The sequence below is a fragment of the Ochotona curzoniae genome, unplaced genomic scaffold (assembly GCF_017591425.1).
Source record: "Ochotona curzoniae isolate NIBS_2020 unplaced genomic scaffold, NIBS_Ocur_1.0 contig_2210, whole genome shotgun sequence".
Lineage (NCBI taxonomy): Eukaryota > Metazoa > Chordata > Mammalia > Lagomorpha > Ochotonidae > Ochotona > Ochotona curzoniae.
This window is the reverse complement of record NW_024465369.1, coordinates 39018611-39035513: the sequence shown is the minus strand read 5'-3', so window position 1 is coordinate 39035513 and position 16903 is coordinate 39018611. Positions and strand designations below refer to the sequence as shown.

At 39.0% G+C, this 16903-nt stretch overlaps 1 protein-coding gene across 1 annotated transcript in view; it reads left to right on the top strand.

Annotated features, from left to right (window-relative positions):
• Window positions 1-11294, top strand: part of CCDC141 (coiled-coil domain containing 141) — a 176436-nt gene extending 165142 nt beyond the window's left edge. Inside the window, exons 25-26 of the mRNA XM_040972003.1 lie at window positions 8150-9000; window positions 11027-11294. Of these exons, the coding sequence (XP_040827937.1) occupies window positions 8150-9000; window positions 11027-11294 (1119 nt within the window). The remainder of the gene's footprint in view (window positions 1-8149; window positions 9001-11026) is intronic.
• Window positions 11295-16903: the final 5609 nt, after the last annotated feature.

The window sequence follows — 16903 nt, the reverse complement described above, 5'->3', positions numbered from 1 at the left end:
TGCTACCATTACTCTCAAGTTTCCTCAGTTAATGAAAGGCAGATCTTGTAACAACTGAATTTAAAACCGGTAGACAACAGCCAAACAAATAAAACCCATTCTTATTTATTGCTGCAGTTATTGCATAGAGAAACATTTATCACTGAGGTTTAGGGAGTTCTTGCAGGATTTTTCAGTAGGTTCTTTTTTTTTAAGGACTTCTTTTTTTTTAATTTCATTTCATTTTATGACACAGTTTCATAGGCTCTTGGATCCCCCCAACCACTCCCTGTACCCTCCCCCCATGGTGGATTCCTCCACCTTGTTGTAGTAGTACAGTTCAAATCCAATCATGATTCCTTCACTGCAAGCATGTACCAAGCATAGAGTCCAGCATCTTATTGTCCAGATAAATTCAACAGTTTCTCAGGGAGACCATCTCTGGTCTGAAGGCAGAGCTGGCAGAGTATCATCCTTTCCAATGAAAAGCCACAACATAACATCAACAACAATTTACAACACTATGGAGTTAATTGACATGATATTGAGTAACCAATATGTTAGAAAATGCATTTTCTTAACCACATCCCGTGATTACTTCATTGACATTTCAATTTTAGTTTATACACAACCAGCTGCTCTGTACCTTAAAACGGCTATAGAGTACTATTCAGCTGTCTCGTGTCTATTTTCATTTTTATATTTAGCAGTTTATAGTATTGAAGCATAATTATTACTAAACTTGGCAAATTTTAGGATAGTTCAAACTGGCTTATAACTCTAACAAGGCATATGTCAACAGTTGAGGCGCAGAACAGTTTTAGGAGGGGTGTGCAGAGAAATCTTCAATACCTTAGTGAGGAGTAACTGATCTTTGTGTCCTACCTAGTAAGGTATACATGAGTTCAAGCTGACCGTTTCCTGTCTGGTTCTAAGCTTTCCTTATTGGTCTCTGTCTATCTAATCTAATTTTATTTGGTGGGGGGTGGCTTCAGAGCGACCCTGATGGTCATTGCAAGAGAGGGTGGGGATCCAAAGTTGGAGCTAAGTAAGGACCAGAGAAACCTCCCCTCCCAAGTCCTGAAGGGAATTTACTGTTCTTTCATTTCTGAGGTTCACTCAGGGCTCCCGGTATTGTTCCAGTAACATTAGATCCTGTGAGGAAGGATCTGGGCATCTTCCATCCCATGTGGCAGATCTGAAAGGGAGTGGATGATCTCAGAGTTCTTGGCCTACAAAGGCAGTCCAATTCCCCGTGGTCTCTTTGGCAGTTGTGATATAGCCCTTGGTGCCTGTGCTGATAGACCTTGGTAAGGATCCAGGAGTCTTCGGGGCTGGGATACAAGCCTCCTCCTGTCCCTCTGCTCCACTCTGGGGTCCCCTGCTACTCTGTGCATATGATCTCCTGTCTCCCTGTTCCACGCTGGGGTACCCCCCCACTCTGTGCATATGACCTCCTGTCTCCCTGCTCCACGCTGGGGTACCCCCCCCCCACTCTGTGCATATGACCTCCTGTCTCCCTGCTCCACGCTGGGGTACCCCCCCCACTCTGTGCATATGACCTCCTGTCTCCCTGCTCCACGCTGGGGTACCCCCCCACACTCTGTGCATATGACCTCCTCTCCCCCTGCTCCACTCTGTGCCCCCCCACCACTCTGTGCATATGACCTCCTGCTAAGAGGTTGTCAGGATCACTCAGTAGGTTCTTTTCTGCAGATGAAACCCATCCCAAGGTCTAGTACAATTATAGAAACACCCATCAGCAAGTTCCCTTAAGCAGGTTCCTTGATTTTGTGGTATGGCCATGAACTACTTAAATCCTGGTCCTTTCCAAGCCAAAGTAAAGCTACCTGTCTTTGGTCATCTTGTTGGGTCTTAGTCATATTAGATTCTCCTTGATTACTCTGATTGCTCTAAATCAGGGTTTCTCAACCTTAGCGTTCTCAAGGTATTGGTCAGAAAATTTCATTGTGGACTGTGCATCAGCTGCTTTGGCCTTTCCACATAGATGCAAGCAACACCATTACCAATTAGGGCCTTCAAAACACCTATAGACATTTCCAAATTTCTCCTGGGGAGTAAGGTCACTGCTGACTGAGAATAAGAATAGTTGGTTAGAATGATGAACAATAGGAGCCAAGTTTCAAGGTGAAACAGGTGAGGCTACCACCTGGGCTGACTGTTCTGTTTCTAAACTAGATCCATGATGATATGCCTGGGAATAAAACAGACGATGGCCCAAGTACCTGGGCCCAACCACACATATGGGAGCCATGGATGGAATTCCATGCTCTGGCTTCAGCTCAACTGTTACAGTCATTTGTGAAGTGCATCAGATGAGGGAAACTTAATTGATCTCATTTTCTCTCTCTCCCTCCCTCCTTCCCTCTTTCTGCCTTTTCATTCTGCCTTTAAAATAAAATCTTTTGAAAATGCTGAAAAATGTTATTGAACATATTACATGTTTTCTAAGTTTCTAGAAGTTCTAAATCAAACATCATAGTATTAATTCTATTTAATCATCAGCATTTTCCAGGTACATTTACTAGAAGATATATTAAAACAAAATTATGACTACCTAAGAAAACATACTCATTTATACTTAATGAAAATATTTTTCTTGTTTTCATTTCTTTTCTTGCTGAAGGCCCGGATTGCTTTAAATTTTTTAAAAAATCTGCTTTCATAAAAAAATCTTTTATCTTAATATGAATTTAAAAAGCAGATCATCAATCATTTAGTATGAAGGTGAAGGTCCACAATTAAAGCTGTCAAGAATTCTCTTTGGCAGCGTTTCACATACATGTTCTGGCACAGTCAGTACCGACAGCATAATGAGAGGGTGGCAGGAGTCCTTACTTTTAAGCAGATCATTCACATTTGCCCTCTTTTATTTTCTCTATTATTTATATATAGGTCAGATATAATGATTCCTCAAAACACTATGTGGGCAGACGACAAGAAGCGCCAAGTCAAGGCTTTTCTAAGAATTCCTGTACTCATTTCTGAAACTCTAAGTGATGTTAACCTTCCTCAGAAAATTATTAAGAAAGACCAGTTCCACAGAAGTGTTACAAAAATAGGTTTGTGTAAATAGGACATTTATCCTGGAGATAGCAATGTGCTTCTTGTTTGCCTGACCCAAAATGCAGCAGGTGGAATTAGGCAACTCAGAACATACCATGAACACAGCCTGGCTGACAAATGAGATGCTTTTATCCCCAAGGTGGGTGCTGAAGCTAAAGCCAGGAATACCTGGAAATTCCTGAGACTAAGTGAAAATACACTGGCTATTACAGCTACTTGGGGAATGAACCAGTGGATGGAAAATATTTCTCTGTGTAAATCTGCCTTTCCAATAAAAATAAATAAATCTTAAAAAAAAAATAGAGATACAGAATGTGAAGAGATTCACTTAAAGTCAAGAAACAATTTAGTATTTGATGTCAATATCTGAAGTTGGAGCATTGTAGTGTTAAAAAGGAAATTAACAATAATCTAATCTCTGATGAGATATTTTTTATTCCACAAAGTCACACACATGAAAAAGACCAAATTTTCTTGAATTTCTTCCATGTCCCTTTTCTGCAATACCAGAAGGGAGCTCTAAAACACTGTTGCACATAAATAAGCTACCATGAGACTGTAGCTTGCTATGTCAAACCTTTCTGTTTGCTGTTCATTGCATGTGAGCATTCACAAAGCAGTTCTGTGGAAGCATTTGTGTGTTTCACGATGCAGTGGGGTGCTCCCATCAGACTAAGGAGGGGACAGTCTTTGGCAGGAGGGAGGAAACATTCTGGAGACCCTTGATTTGGAAACTGGAAGGAAAAAATGCATTCTTCTTTTTTTTTAAACCACATGTCCTTTCCCTTCCCTTTTACTCTGCCCATGCTGAGTGTCCAAAGGTACCAAATCACCTGTTGGCTGCTCAAGGTTCCCCACTAAAAGCCTACTCCAGGAATGCTTTGCATTAGACTAACTCTGGTAGTCAATGTCATCCTAGTTTACAATAATCTCCTTAAATCTTAATTATCCTCAAGTAAGGCTACTTGTTATGAAGGTATTTTAGAAGGTAAAGTCTTGTAGTAGCCTTTAAATTTATGATGTTGGTGCTTCACCATTCTATGAACTTTGAGAACTAGTTCTGACCAATTAATTGGAGAGATGGTAAAATATTCTTGTGTTCTTCTTTCTATATACTTTGTCTGCCAACATAGCAGTAACTGAAAATCCAAATGATTATGACGATCAGCAGAAATGAAAGTTTGGAAATCCCGACAAAGACTAAAGGTTACATTTGTGGGATCAATCAGACAGTTATTGATCAGAAGATAAAAATATAGATGCAATCTGTGAGGGAGAAAATTATATAAAGAAAATAAGGGAATTTAAAGACTGTATTATTCATATGTTTAGAAGTTAAGCAAAGAAAAGGCATTGGCAAAAAGACAGAAACAGCCATGGGAATCACAGAAGGAAGCTGAGATATGTTTTGGTGAAATAGGTCAGAATTTTCCAATAGTTTTGTTAGAACTTATCAGACTATCACACATGTTCTCCATCTGTATTGAGATATCCAGACTTGTTTGTTCCAAATAAGGCACTTTTTATCTGAAAGTAAACATCTCATGATTCAGAGTTATGGAGGGAGGAATATAAATAGTATGTATGTGCACTGGAACATTCCTTTCATCATCAAAACCTAGATAGATCTACAAAACTCTGATTTTTTAAAGATGTATTTATTTGAAAGGCAGAATTGGAAATATCAGGAAACACAGACAGATCTTCTATCCTCTGGTTCACTCCCCAAATGGTCTCAACATCCAGGGACTGGGCTAGACCAAAGCCAGAAGCTTCTTCCTGGTTTCCCAATGTGGGTTAAGGAGCCCAAATGTTGGACCATTCTCTGCTGCCTTCCCAGGAAGGGAGCTGGATTAAAAGGGGAGCGGCCAGCACTTCAACCAGCAAACATATGTGATGTTTTCATCATAGGTATTACCTTAATATACCAAGCCACAATGCCAACTCCTGGGTGATTTTTAAAAGCCATTCTATAGTAATGTGTAATTCCTTAAAAACTTAAGAGCTTATTTGAGGAGATGGACTGCAGTTCCAGGAGGCAAATGAGTTTACTTGAAGTAAAATTAAAATTAAAATTTTTGCATGAAAGATGGTTAAGTTAATGGGTCCACAGGCGTAGTGTGTTGTAATTTCAGAAAGTCACTTGAGTGACATCTTGGTAAAGTTACAGTTATACACGGGAGTGTTAAGTAGTTCATCAATGTTAACCTGGAAGATAACCTGCCTTAGGGAGATGTCTGGCTTTTCTCTACACTCTGCAGTAGATACTGTAATCATTGGTGTTAATGGACTGAGGAATTAGAACATTTTAATTGACTAAGAACTTAATGAATGGTTCCCTGTGTTTCTTACAAAAATAATAATAAAAACTATACAACCACTTTAAGAAAAATGTATACTATAAATCAAGGAGATGACAATTATATTGATTACTTCCTATCTGAATAGTAAATAAATTTTACAAACCAATTTTGAGGGAGGGCATGAATTAATAACTTAAAATGTTTTCCAAAAAAAGACTTGAGAAAATTATCTCTGTTATTGTTAGTAGAAATTGTCTGATAGTTTGATTTTCTGTGAAAACTACTTCTGTATTTGAAGGAGTGTACTAGGTTAAAAAAGAAGAAGAATCAAATGAAAACATTCCCAAGTAGTTGTGCTTGCTCTAAGACTTGCTACTCCAACACATGGTAGCACAGATAACCACAGCCATACCCTACAGCGCTTTACAGGCTCAGAATTGTTCCAGGCGTGCCCTGTGTGTGGAAGACAAATCAAAGGAGAGGGCCTCAGAGAGACAGAGCTCACCACCCTATGTTCCTAATTCTAAGACTTCACTTAGATGAACCAGTTCCTCCCCAGTAGGGACTAAGTGGGGATAATGGCTTGGAACTTCATTCCAGTTTCTTCCCTAATCTTGGAGTAAAAGTTAAGGCACTTTCAAAACCTTTCTCTTGTGGAAGGAGACACAGGTTCATTAGTGAATGGTCTGCTCAGGATGACCATCCAGCACCCCTGCATCTAGTGAGGAACTTTATTGTCCAGTAGGAATCAGGTCTCCCAGAAGGTGAGTCAATGATGAAGCTTCCAGGAGCTGAGGCAGAAGGGGAGCAGGAGGTATTTGGGACAAACAAAACAGTCCAATTATAGGACCAATTCTCCACTCATTTCAAGAGTTGTTAAAGTAGGAAAGCAATTAGCTGCTTCTGTGTCTCTCCAGGGGGCGGATGGAGAAGCGCTGGAAGGAGCTGTGGGAAGCCAGATGTTTGTTAAATGTAGGAAGACAGTCTTTAACACAGGAAAACATAAAAGTCCCAAAGGAAGCACGTATTTACAGAATCTCTTAAATAGAGGCTAACAGAATGCTGTAGAAGAAATTCTTAGGTTGAATAGGTGCTTGGAATCAAAGTTCCAAAGAGAAAGAAAATGAAAACTGTATTTTCAGAAAGAGATCTCAAGGAAGGGCAAGCTGAGCAATGGTAGGACAGCATAAGGAAGATGCAGCATTCCCACTTGGCATGTAGTTGATATAAACACACACACACACACACACACACACACACACACACACACACACACACACACACACAGAGGACTTATAAGAAGTGTTGGGTGTTATTCCCAACTTTTAAACTTCTACTAAATGGTTGATGGAAAGCACTTGCTCTAAGCCGAGTTTGCATTTTCTCTGCAGACAAGTCATCTCTTAGGTATAGTAGAACATCATTTTGCTTCCACTCTTCAACCTGAAAACATTGATCTCAAATATCACTTATAAAGTTTATGTGAAAAGCAAGCCAAAGGGCAGCAGTTCAAAACTCAAAGTGAAGCCAAGATGTAATTTTCCTATGTTCATGTAGCAGCTGATAGACAAAAATCAATGCATACTATTTAAGTAACAATGCCTCAGAATGCTAATAAAAGAAACAGAAAGAAACCATAAAAGAAGCAAGTTAATGAGGCATCTTTGTGTTTCATTCTTCCTCTGAGACTGTGGCAGAAAGGACATTTAAGCCTCTTTTCAAACCATAAATGGATGAACTGGTGGGTCGAAATAGTGCCATTCTTGGTTCCCGTCAGTGTCTGCATTCTGTGTGGGACACAGATAAGTGGAACGTGGTCCTCTGTTGCATAGTGACATGATCTCTGGTGAAGGGAGTTGATGTGTGATTGTTCCATTAATATCTACTTTCCCGACTGGACTATCATCTCCATGTGTAAAGAATGTAACTACTTTTACTATTTTATTCTTCTGACACCTACCATGGACCTAGCATAAACTGGTTGCTTAGTAAGATTTTTTTCAATCAAAGAAAAAAGAAACGGAAGGACTTTATGAAGGAAAAGACAATCTGGAGTGAAGAATGGCTTTCTTTAGGCAGGACCTGGAGTTGCCAAATTTAGGGGAGAAAGTAGTCAATTGGGGGAGAAAATGTGTCAGGCTATGGGACGAAGGTGAATGGGAAGTCAGTGTTTAATGGACCCAGGGATTCAGTTTGGGACATTGAAAAAGGTTCTAGAGGCAGGTGGTCACACAACAGTGTCCATGCGCTTATATGTCACGAACTGTATACTTTAAAATGGTTAATTCAGTTTATGTATTTTTTAGCTTTTTTTTTTAAAAGAAAGGGTTTCTTGAAAGAGAAGACAGGTTATTCTGGGAGGATACAAGAGACTACCTAACAAAGACTAGGAGAAATTCCATTGTTTGGGAACTATAGTCACATGGAATACAGTCACAAAGGAAACAGAATGTCTGGTGGAGGGTGTTCCCCAGGTCATGGCATTGATCCATTCCAACCCCACCATGACGGAAGAAAACAAGGGCTTCCTCCAGTGTGACTCACAAGATCTGACACTTTGCCCTCACAGACTTGAGGTCAGTTGAACAGGTTTCTTAGTGGGGTGATGGGACTGTTGTCAGCAGAGATGGCCCATCGGTGCCAGACCCTACAACTCTTGTGGCAGCCTGTAAGTTTTATCTCCTGTTTGTTTCCTCTAGTTGTCTGCTGCTGTGTTTCGCTCTTGTTGGAACCTGGGAAAAGAAAAGCACTAATACCACCATGGGTTTTCTCTCTTAAAGGATCATGTGCAAGTGGCTGATGTTTGGGCCGTGGACAACACAGGGGAAGAGAAGCTTCCACAGCACCTGGAGCAGCTGTCCTCCTCCAAAGAAGGTGGCCTCCACGGCCTGCCCCTGCCTGAGGATGTGCTGTCGGGAGAAGAATATGAGTGTGTCTCGCCTGATGACATCTCCTTGCCCCCACTCCCGAGAAGCCCAGAGTCCCCCCTTGTGCCCTCTGACATGGAGGTGGAGGAGCCCCATGGCCTTCATTCCCCCAGCCTTCCCATCAGCAGCTGTCAGATGCAGACAGGGGCCAGAAGTCCTGGGCAGACCCAGGAATCTGTTCTTCCTCCACCTGCTGCTTTTGCTGATGCATGCAATGATAAGGGTGCAACATTTTCAAGTCATTTTGACAAGCCTGGTCCCCAGTTCAAATCTGAGCCCCCTGTAACCTCAGGAAGATCTCTGGAAAAGAGTGTTGCTTTGTACAAATCCCACGCTAAGCATCCTGAAAGCATGCCAAGGGAAGTGCATGAGAGGGCCTCCCAGCAGCACCCTCAGGCTCAGGGAAGTGTGGGTCAGATGCATGCTGATAATAACGGCACTAAAACCCAAGAACCAGAGCAGCTGCATGCTGCCTCTGACACGACCTCCAGCCTCAGCTTTCAATCCAGCTCCAGCCGGGGATGTCAGAGGCAAGTGGTTCCCCAGGAAGAAGTTAGAAGCACAGCAGCAAAGAACCACGTGGTCAGCCTAGCTGGCCAGGCTCCTAACTTCTCCAGGCTCCTGTCTAATGTAACTGTTGTGGAAGGTTCTCCAGTGACTTTGGAAGTTGAAGTAACAGGATTTCCAGAGCCTACACTGACATGGTGGGTAGCCTACAATGACAAACCATAAATAGAAACACATAGAACCTCTAAGAAAAAATCATTTTGTGTGTACTAATATAAAGGTTTAGGGTTAGCTGGCTAACATTCTATGGCACTGCAGTTCTGCATGATTCTCACTCACACACCCCAACTCTCTTTAGTAACAGCATGGCTAATATCTCCAAGAAATAAGTAGCCATCTAAGATCATAATTTAACAAACTCCAAAAGTACTGTAAGTTGATTATGCTTGTTTTTATTTCCCTTTGTTGTTCAACATTCCACAATTTTAAAGAGTGGCTTGCAATTCTTTCCCCTTGTCTCTTTCTACAGAAGCCTGGAAATTTCTTGATTTCACCTTCCATGTACAACAAAGCACAAGAATTTGAGTTTTCCCCTTTCATTTAGCAATTTCATCTTTTCCATCTTTTCAACAGTGTTACACTTGCCACCCTTCTTAATAATTGTTTGGTTTACTAAGATTTCTTTTTATAAATTTCTTCAACGTGACGAGTGGTATAAAATAATTCTTTCACAGTTATTCCAGGTAACAGGTAATAAACCCATTTTGGAAAGGTGGTGCAATAGCTGAGCTGTGAAGATCATGATTTCACTCTGCATACTTCATTTTCTAGCCTATTTGTTTTGGTAAAAGTAAAGTGTATATTGCTTTCAGTACTGTTAGTCATAACAAAAACAGTCCCGGCTTTTTCAATGGAGCATTACTTTGAAACATTTAGGCATTCTTTTTTTGTACTTAAGTAAATTCATTTGAGAATAGATTTATGAGTATGTGAGAGTGTGGCTATAAAATACTTATAAATTGCAATCATGGTGTGTGCTGATTGATGATATTCAAAGTGAATTAATTACTTAAAGAAATTATGGGAAAAAAGTGTTTTCCCAAATTATAAAAGCAGCAGCACATGTGCTGGAATGCAGACATACAATTTGTTTTATTTTGTTTTTTTCCCAACTGCATGTTTTTGTTTTTGTTTTTTACAGATCAGAAAGTTTTATTTATGAATTGAAAAGATATTTAATGCATAATTAAATATCAGTTCACCTCAAAGAAAAATGTTGTCTGAAGTGTTTCTTATTTTTGCTCACACATAGAAGCAACTTGGTTAGTATGTATCATTGAAAAGCTGCTCAAGCACTGTGAAAAAAAATTAAGTTGGAATTCTACCTAGTTTGGCAATTAACAATAGATAACTTATTATGGGATCGTTCTTAAAATGCAAAGAAAAATAAAAAATCACTTAGGCAGTGAGGACAGGGAATCATTTTTGTTTGCTGTAAGTTCTTATATGGAATCATGGGTATATAGAAATAGAATCTAGAATATACAAAATAAAGTATTTGCTTTATTAAAAGCAGATCAGTGCTCTCATTCATAGTAAACTTTTGATGTCCGTGACAATCAAAATCCACTCGTATAAATACCTTTTCAAAGGTAGTTAGGTTAATTCAGTTCATTCACAACAATCGAATGAGCATGTTACCCCAGGAAGTGGTGTTCAGGTAGCTTGCTTACCATAGCACTTTGGAACTGTGGTGGGAATCTTGTGGCATGGACATACTGGGGCAGGCGAGTCTCCCTCCAGTACAGATTCCAGGGAGTTACCAGCTGCCATTTCATAGCTGTCGGAAGAGTGAAGCAGACCAGTTGTAAGTGTGCGTTTTTACACTCTGGGTAATTGTTGCCATAAGCAAATACTAGCCCCATGTGTCCAGATGGTCTTGTTTTTGAAGAGTAGCTGGAATCTGAATTTCCAAATGCAAAATTCTAACTGTTAAGTGTTATCAAAAAATTCAGTTTCTAAATCCACGGTCTGAGCAAGTCACACTTGCTGCCAGTGCCAGCCTCTGCCTGGGTGACAAATAGGCCCCCTGGAAGCAGCAAAATCCCTACTGACACTAGTGAGTGCTGCCATGGTTATGGGGCTCTGGGCCATTGTTTTTAGCACTTGGGAATTATGCAAATCGACTGTCTTTCTGACTGTAAAACCGACTCTCTACTTCAGGTACAAGAAGGGCCAGAAACTGTCTGCAGATGAGCACTTGCAGGTTGTACACAAGGAGACAAGGCATTCGGTGTTCATTCCGAAGGTATGCGAGGCAGATGCAGGTCTGTATGTGGCTCGGGCCCAAAATTCCAGTGGAGCTCTCTCTTCCCAGGCCATCCTCCATGTGACAGGTAACAGCAGGCCACCCATCACAAGGATAAACTGGATAACGCTCGGTGTCCTCTACCTTACTGTCTCCTTAATACACTGGCTACTCACTCAGTAACTGCTGTTGACATGAATGGACATTTTCCTTGCTACCTGGAGGGGCAGTACAATTGTTTTGCACAAAACATTCCTGCACAAGTGTATTTGTTCTCTGGCTATCTTGTTTATTTGGCTAATACTACCTAGGGAAAACAAGCAAATGTTCTGTAGTATTTAATGTATTTGAGAAAAGTTACAGTGAGTGAGGTTTTCTAGAAGGCTATGTGCACAATATAATCTATAGCAAAACTATATCACACTTATTGCTGCCTGATACTTTAAATCATGTAACAGTTTAATTACCGTGTAAGAATTGTACATGTTAATGGATTGTTATGCAATGTTTCAGTAGTTGTATACAGTCTAAAGTGATCAGATCAGGCCATTTGCATTTCCGTTTATCTAGCTCATGGTTAGAGCCGGACTAGCTCTTCTCTTTCAGTTCCTTAATCAGAATGTAATGGATTTTTGTGAGCAACAGTCACCCCACTGTGCTGTGGTACACTAGAGCTGATTACTTCTAATTGTGTCATGTTTTCCATTATCCATTCCACCCACATCCTTCCCAGCATCTAATAATCACTAGTGCAGGTTTAGATTTTCTTAAATCTCCACATATGAGAAAGAACATGTGGTATTTGTTTTCTGTGTGTGTTTACGGCTTGCATCACTTAACATAATGACTTCCTGTTCCATACATTCTGCTGCAAATGTCAGAAATTCATTCTTTTTGTTTTAAGATTTACTAATTCATTTCAGAGGCACAGTTGAGAGAACAAGAGAGAGAGAGAGAGAGAACCTTCTACCCACTACCTCATTCTCCAAATGGCAATAACAGCTGGGAGTGGGCCAGTTCAAAACCTGAATGGGCCTGGAGCTCCATTTAGGCCTCCCAAATGGGTGACAGGGGCACAACTGCTTGGGTTAATTTCTACTGCCTTTTCAGGCACATTATCAGGGAGCTGGATTAGAAGTAGGGCACTCAGGAGTCAAGTTAGTGCCCACAGGGGAGGCCTACATTATAGATGACGATCTAACTCTGCACCACAGTGCTGGCCTCAGGAAGCTGATATGACAGAATAATATTCCGTTGTATGCCACATCCATCTGTTGAAAGGTTGAATCCATATCTTCACTGTTGCAAATTGTGCTGTAGTGGACCTGGGAATATAGTTGCCTTTTTCATGTGCTCGTTTTATTTTCTTTGAGTACCTTCCTAGGAGTAGAATGGCTAAACTGTATGGTAGATTTATTTATAGTTTTCTGAGCAGCCCCCATACTGTCCTCCACACTGCTTGTGCCAATTCACATTCCCACCAATGAAGTATAAAGTTTCTTTTCCATGTCTTCACTAGCCTTTGCTATTTTTTGTTCATTCCAACTGAAACAAGATGATATATCATTGCAGTTTGCAAAGGTATCTCACTGATGCCCCTGATATTGAATATATTTTTGTTGGCCATTTTTTTGTGTGCTGAATATTTTTTTGTATTTTTGTGCTTGTTACTTTGTGAAATGACTATCTAGATCTTTTTGTCCAATTATCTACTCACTGGATTATTTGATTCTTTGTTGTTTTAAAACATTTCTAACAGATTCTGGTTACTAATTACTTGTCAGATGTGTAGTCCAAATATTTTCTCCATTCCATTGTTTGTTTCTTCATTCTTTTCGCTATTTTTTTTTTAATTTTTTTGCTGAGCGAAGGTTTTAAGTTTGATACAATCCCATGCATCTAGCTTTAGTTTTGTTGCCTATAATCTTTGAGATCTTACCCCAAATTTATGCTTACATTAATGTCCTAACCTTCTTCTATTTTTTTTTCTTCTACTAGTTTATAGTTTCTAATTTTCCATCTACAATTTTGATCTATTTTGAATCAACTTTTATATAGAGTGAGCAATAAAGAGGACCTGGCTTTAGCCATCTGCAAATGAGCATGCAGTTTTGCCAGCACCATCTATGGAAGAGACTGTGCTCTCTCAAGTGTGTACTTTGGTTCTTTTGTTGGGAATGAGTTAGCTCTAGCCACTGGGATTCATTTCTGGAATCTCTGTTGTGTTTCATTAGTCTAAGTATCTGTATTTATACCACTAGCATGCTGTTTTCATTACAATAACTCTGTGCTGTGACTTGAAATCATATATTATTATGACTCCAGCTTTGTTCTTGTAGTTCAAGATTGCCTTTGCTACTCAGGGGCTTTTGTACTCAATATTAATTTAAGATCTTCTTTCTGTTTCTGTGAATAATATCATTGGTGTCTTGATGGGCATTGCATTGGATCTCTATTGCTTTGGGTTGTATGAACATTTTAATAATAATAATCTCCCTCTCTGTGATCATGAGAGATCTTAATGTGTGTGTGCGTGTGTGTTCTACAATTTGTTTAATTAATATTTTGTAATTGTCACTGTAGGGGCCTTTCAAATCCTTGAGAAAATTTATTCCAAAGTATTTTTATAGTGATTATGAGTGGGATTGCTCTTATTAAACAATTGCTAGTAAGTTCATTATTGGTGCATAAATGCTACTGATTTTTGCATGTTAATGTTGTATACTGCTACTTTACTGAATTTTTATTCCTCTTGTGACGTCTACATGTTTTTGTGTATGCAGAATATTGTGTCATCTGGAAGGATGTGGAAAATGTATAGTTTGACTTCCTCCTTTCCCTTTTTTTTTTTTTTGACTTTTTCTTTTATAATTGTTTTTTACCTAATTGTTCTGGCTAAAATTTCTGGTCCTATATTGAAGTAGGGAGCTATAAAACAAAAACAACAAAAAAATACTTGTGTGGTTCCAGATCTTAGAGAAAATGTTTTCAGCATCTATCCTGGCTATTTATTCCCTCATAATTTAAAAGCATCCATATAAAGGCTCATACCACCACAGAGATGAAAGCTAAATTTCAATGCCAAGTGCTTGTTAATTTATTTTTAATAATATTCATAAACATGTCTTTGTACAGAATGATAGTAGAAATATTGAATGCGGTTGGAATTTCCATTACTGCATTGGCTATTCTTCAATTGTTTTGCTCTTGTGGTAATCTCGGTTACTGAAGTATAACTCACATGGTTTCTACATAGATTGTGTTCCTGAGTCTGAGGATGTCACTATAATCATTTCATGTTGGTGTCATGGTTTTGAAATTGGAGAATTGACATGCTGTCAGCTTTAAATGGATTTTCAATCTTCCCTCAGCTCTGCGTGTTGTAGGAAACAGGCTGGAGGAATGGAAGGCACTGTTAGTCATTGATGTGAATATGTAGCTGCAAGCAGTTTTTCTTGCTTCTCGTCTTTTTAAAAGAAATGTTTATTTATTTATTTTTAATACACTTGAAAGGAAGAAAGGGTGTAAGAAGAGAGGGATCTCCCACCCAAAGGCCATAGCTAGGCCAGGCCACGGCTAGGAGCCCAGAACTCCGTCCAGATCTTCCACATGTATAGCTGGGACTCAAATACTGGACCCATCGTATGCTGCCTCTTACGCTGCATCAGCAGGATGCTGGATTGGGAACAGAGTAGACAGGACTCAAATCAGCTATTCTGTATGGAGTGTAGGCCTGTAAGTTGTTGCTTGACATGCTATACAACACCTACCATTGCTTCTAATCTTGATTTTGCTGTTGACCATTTTTATAGTCTGTGGTGAAGCATCTAATTACCTTAGTTTCATATGGAAAGTGGGTTCAGCATCTACCTCTCAGACAATTGAGAATTTTTATTTCATGTCTTATAAAGACCTAAGTAGAAAGCACTCTAGGAAGGCTGAGACCATTCTCTTGTTTAATGTCATTTATCATCATGCTGGTCAGCTGCCCACTATGTGCTTTGAGAAGCTATTTCTTTAGACTATTAAAGAAGTGCTGCTAATATGTAATTTTCTAACTATTCCCATGGAGAAAAATGATGTCCTATGATTTGAAACTTAAATTCCTTTTCAATTTCTTAAGATTATATCCTTTTCAGAGATTTGAAACTAAACTCAGAGGGGTATACCTGATATGTCCTAGTGGGGGTGGGATGTGTAAAGATATATAGTAAGATAGTATGAAAAATTTTACTCCTGTAAAATAATTATCACTATAATATTCAAGCAATGTCTATATCTTCCTGAAATACCTTATTCAGAAAAGATCATCTTTTTGGGTTGCTATGGAAGTAAACTTGAACAAGAGAGGCATTTGTTTTTGGTGTTTTTATAAAGACAGTCTTGTTATAAGAAGGCAAAATCTTCAATGAAAGAATAATTCATTAATTTTTTGATGAGCAGAGGCAATTGATTATGCTGCTGGAAGGCTGTCTACAAAGAGTCACAATATTTAACTGTAATATATTCAAATTGTTATTAAAAAGTTACTAAATGTTGTCTGAAGATGTGAAATGTGTAGTCAAGTAGAAAGTTGTCATTCTCTGCCTTCTGCTGCATATTCAATTTAATTAAAATTAAAACTAATGTTTTAAAGAATAGAGAAACCTGTTAAAAGCATATGTACAGGGGATTCTAGGGAACACATAGTGTCTTATCTTTGCAATTCCATCCTTTAGCCAATTTCTAGTATTTTGTGTGTCTTACCTAACTGCTGTTGCTCACATTGGAGCTAAGGAACAAAATCTTTTCATATCAAGGAGAATAGGCAAACAAAGTAACAAATCCTCCCTTCCCATTTGTTAATCTCTTTCGTGATCATTTGAAGCAATGTCCCTTCACAATTTATCAACGTAATTGAATAAATGTTTTTAGGCATTAGAATTGCTAGGTTTGCTTTCCCTATCCCGTGCTGGCTAATGTTAATCCTTTGGGGGAGTGGAGTGGGATGAACATTCATCCATGATATGTGACTGAATACAGCATGGGAAGTCTTCCAGTATGCATATATGTGTCATATATATACACAGAGCTCAGACATAGAAGTAATTACTATTCTGTTACTCATTATACAGATCAAAGAATTTTCTATATATCTATTGACCTATCCTTCTGGATTATCAATCGATTAGTAATTCCCATGACAATGAAGAATAGTAAGTGGTTCTTATTTTGAATATATTCTAATGTCAGACATGTGTGATTTTCACTTTTGCTGAGATTTACTTTTAATAATTATTTTATGTAGTTGAGAGGCAAAGAGGGAGATGTATAGAGAGATCTTTCATAGACTAGTACACTCCCCAGATGCCCACAATAGCCAGGACTGGACCAGGTTCAAAGTCAGCAGCCCAGAACTCAATCTGGGTTTTTCATATTGGTGTCAGGGACCCAAGTATTCGAGTCATCATTAACCACCTCCCAGGGGGCACATTGTCAGTAAGTGGAGCCAGAAATAGAACACAGGCTCTCCAGTACAAGAGATGGGCATCTCAAGTGGCGTCTTAATCTAGGATTTCTGCTTTATAAAAATTCTTTTAATGAAAGTATGAACTAATTTTCCAAATGAACAGTTGAGAAATGAAACTATGACCTGATATTACTAGCTTAAAATACAAAATCTAGGACATTCAAAGGATTACATTTTAAGGTATAATGTGATTTATAACCATTTACTTCTAGAAAAACTTCTGGATGGTTAGTAAATTTAAAAATTCTGTCTTTAGAAATTTTGCATTGAATTTATCTGAAAA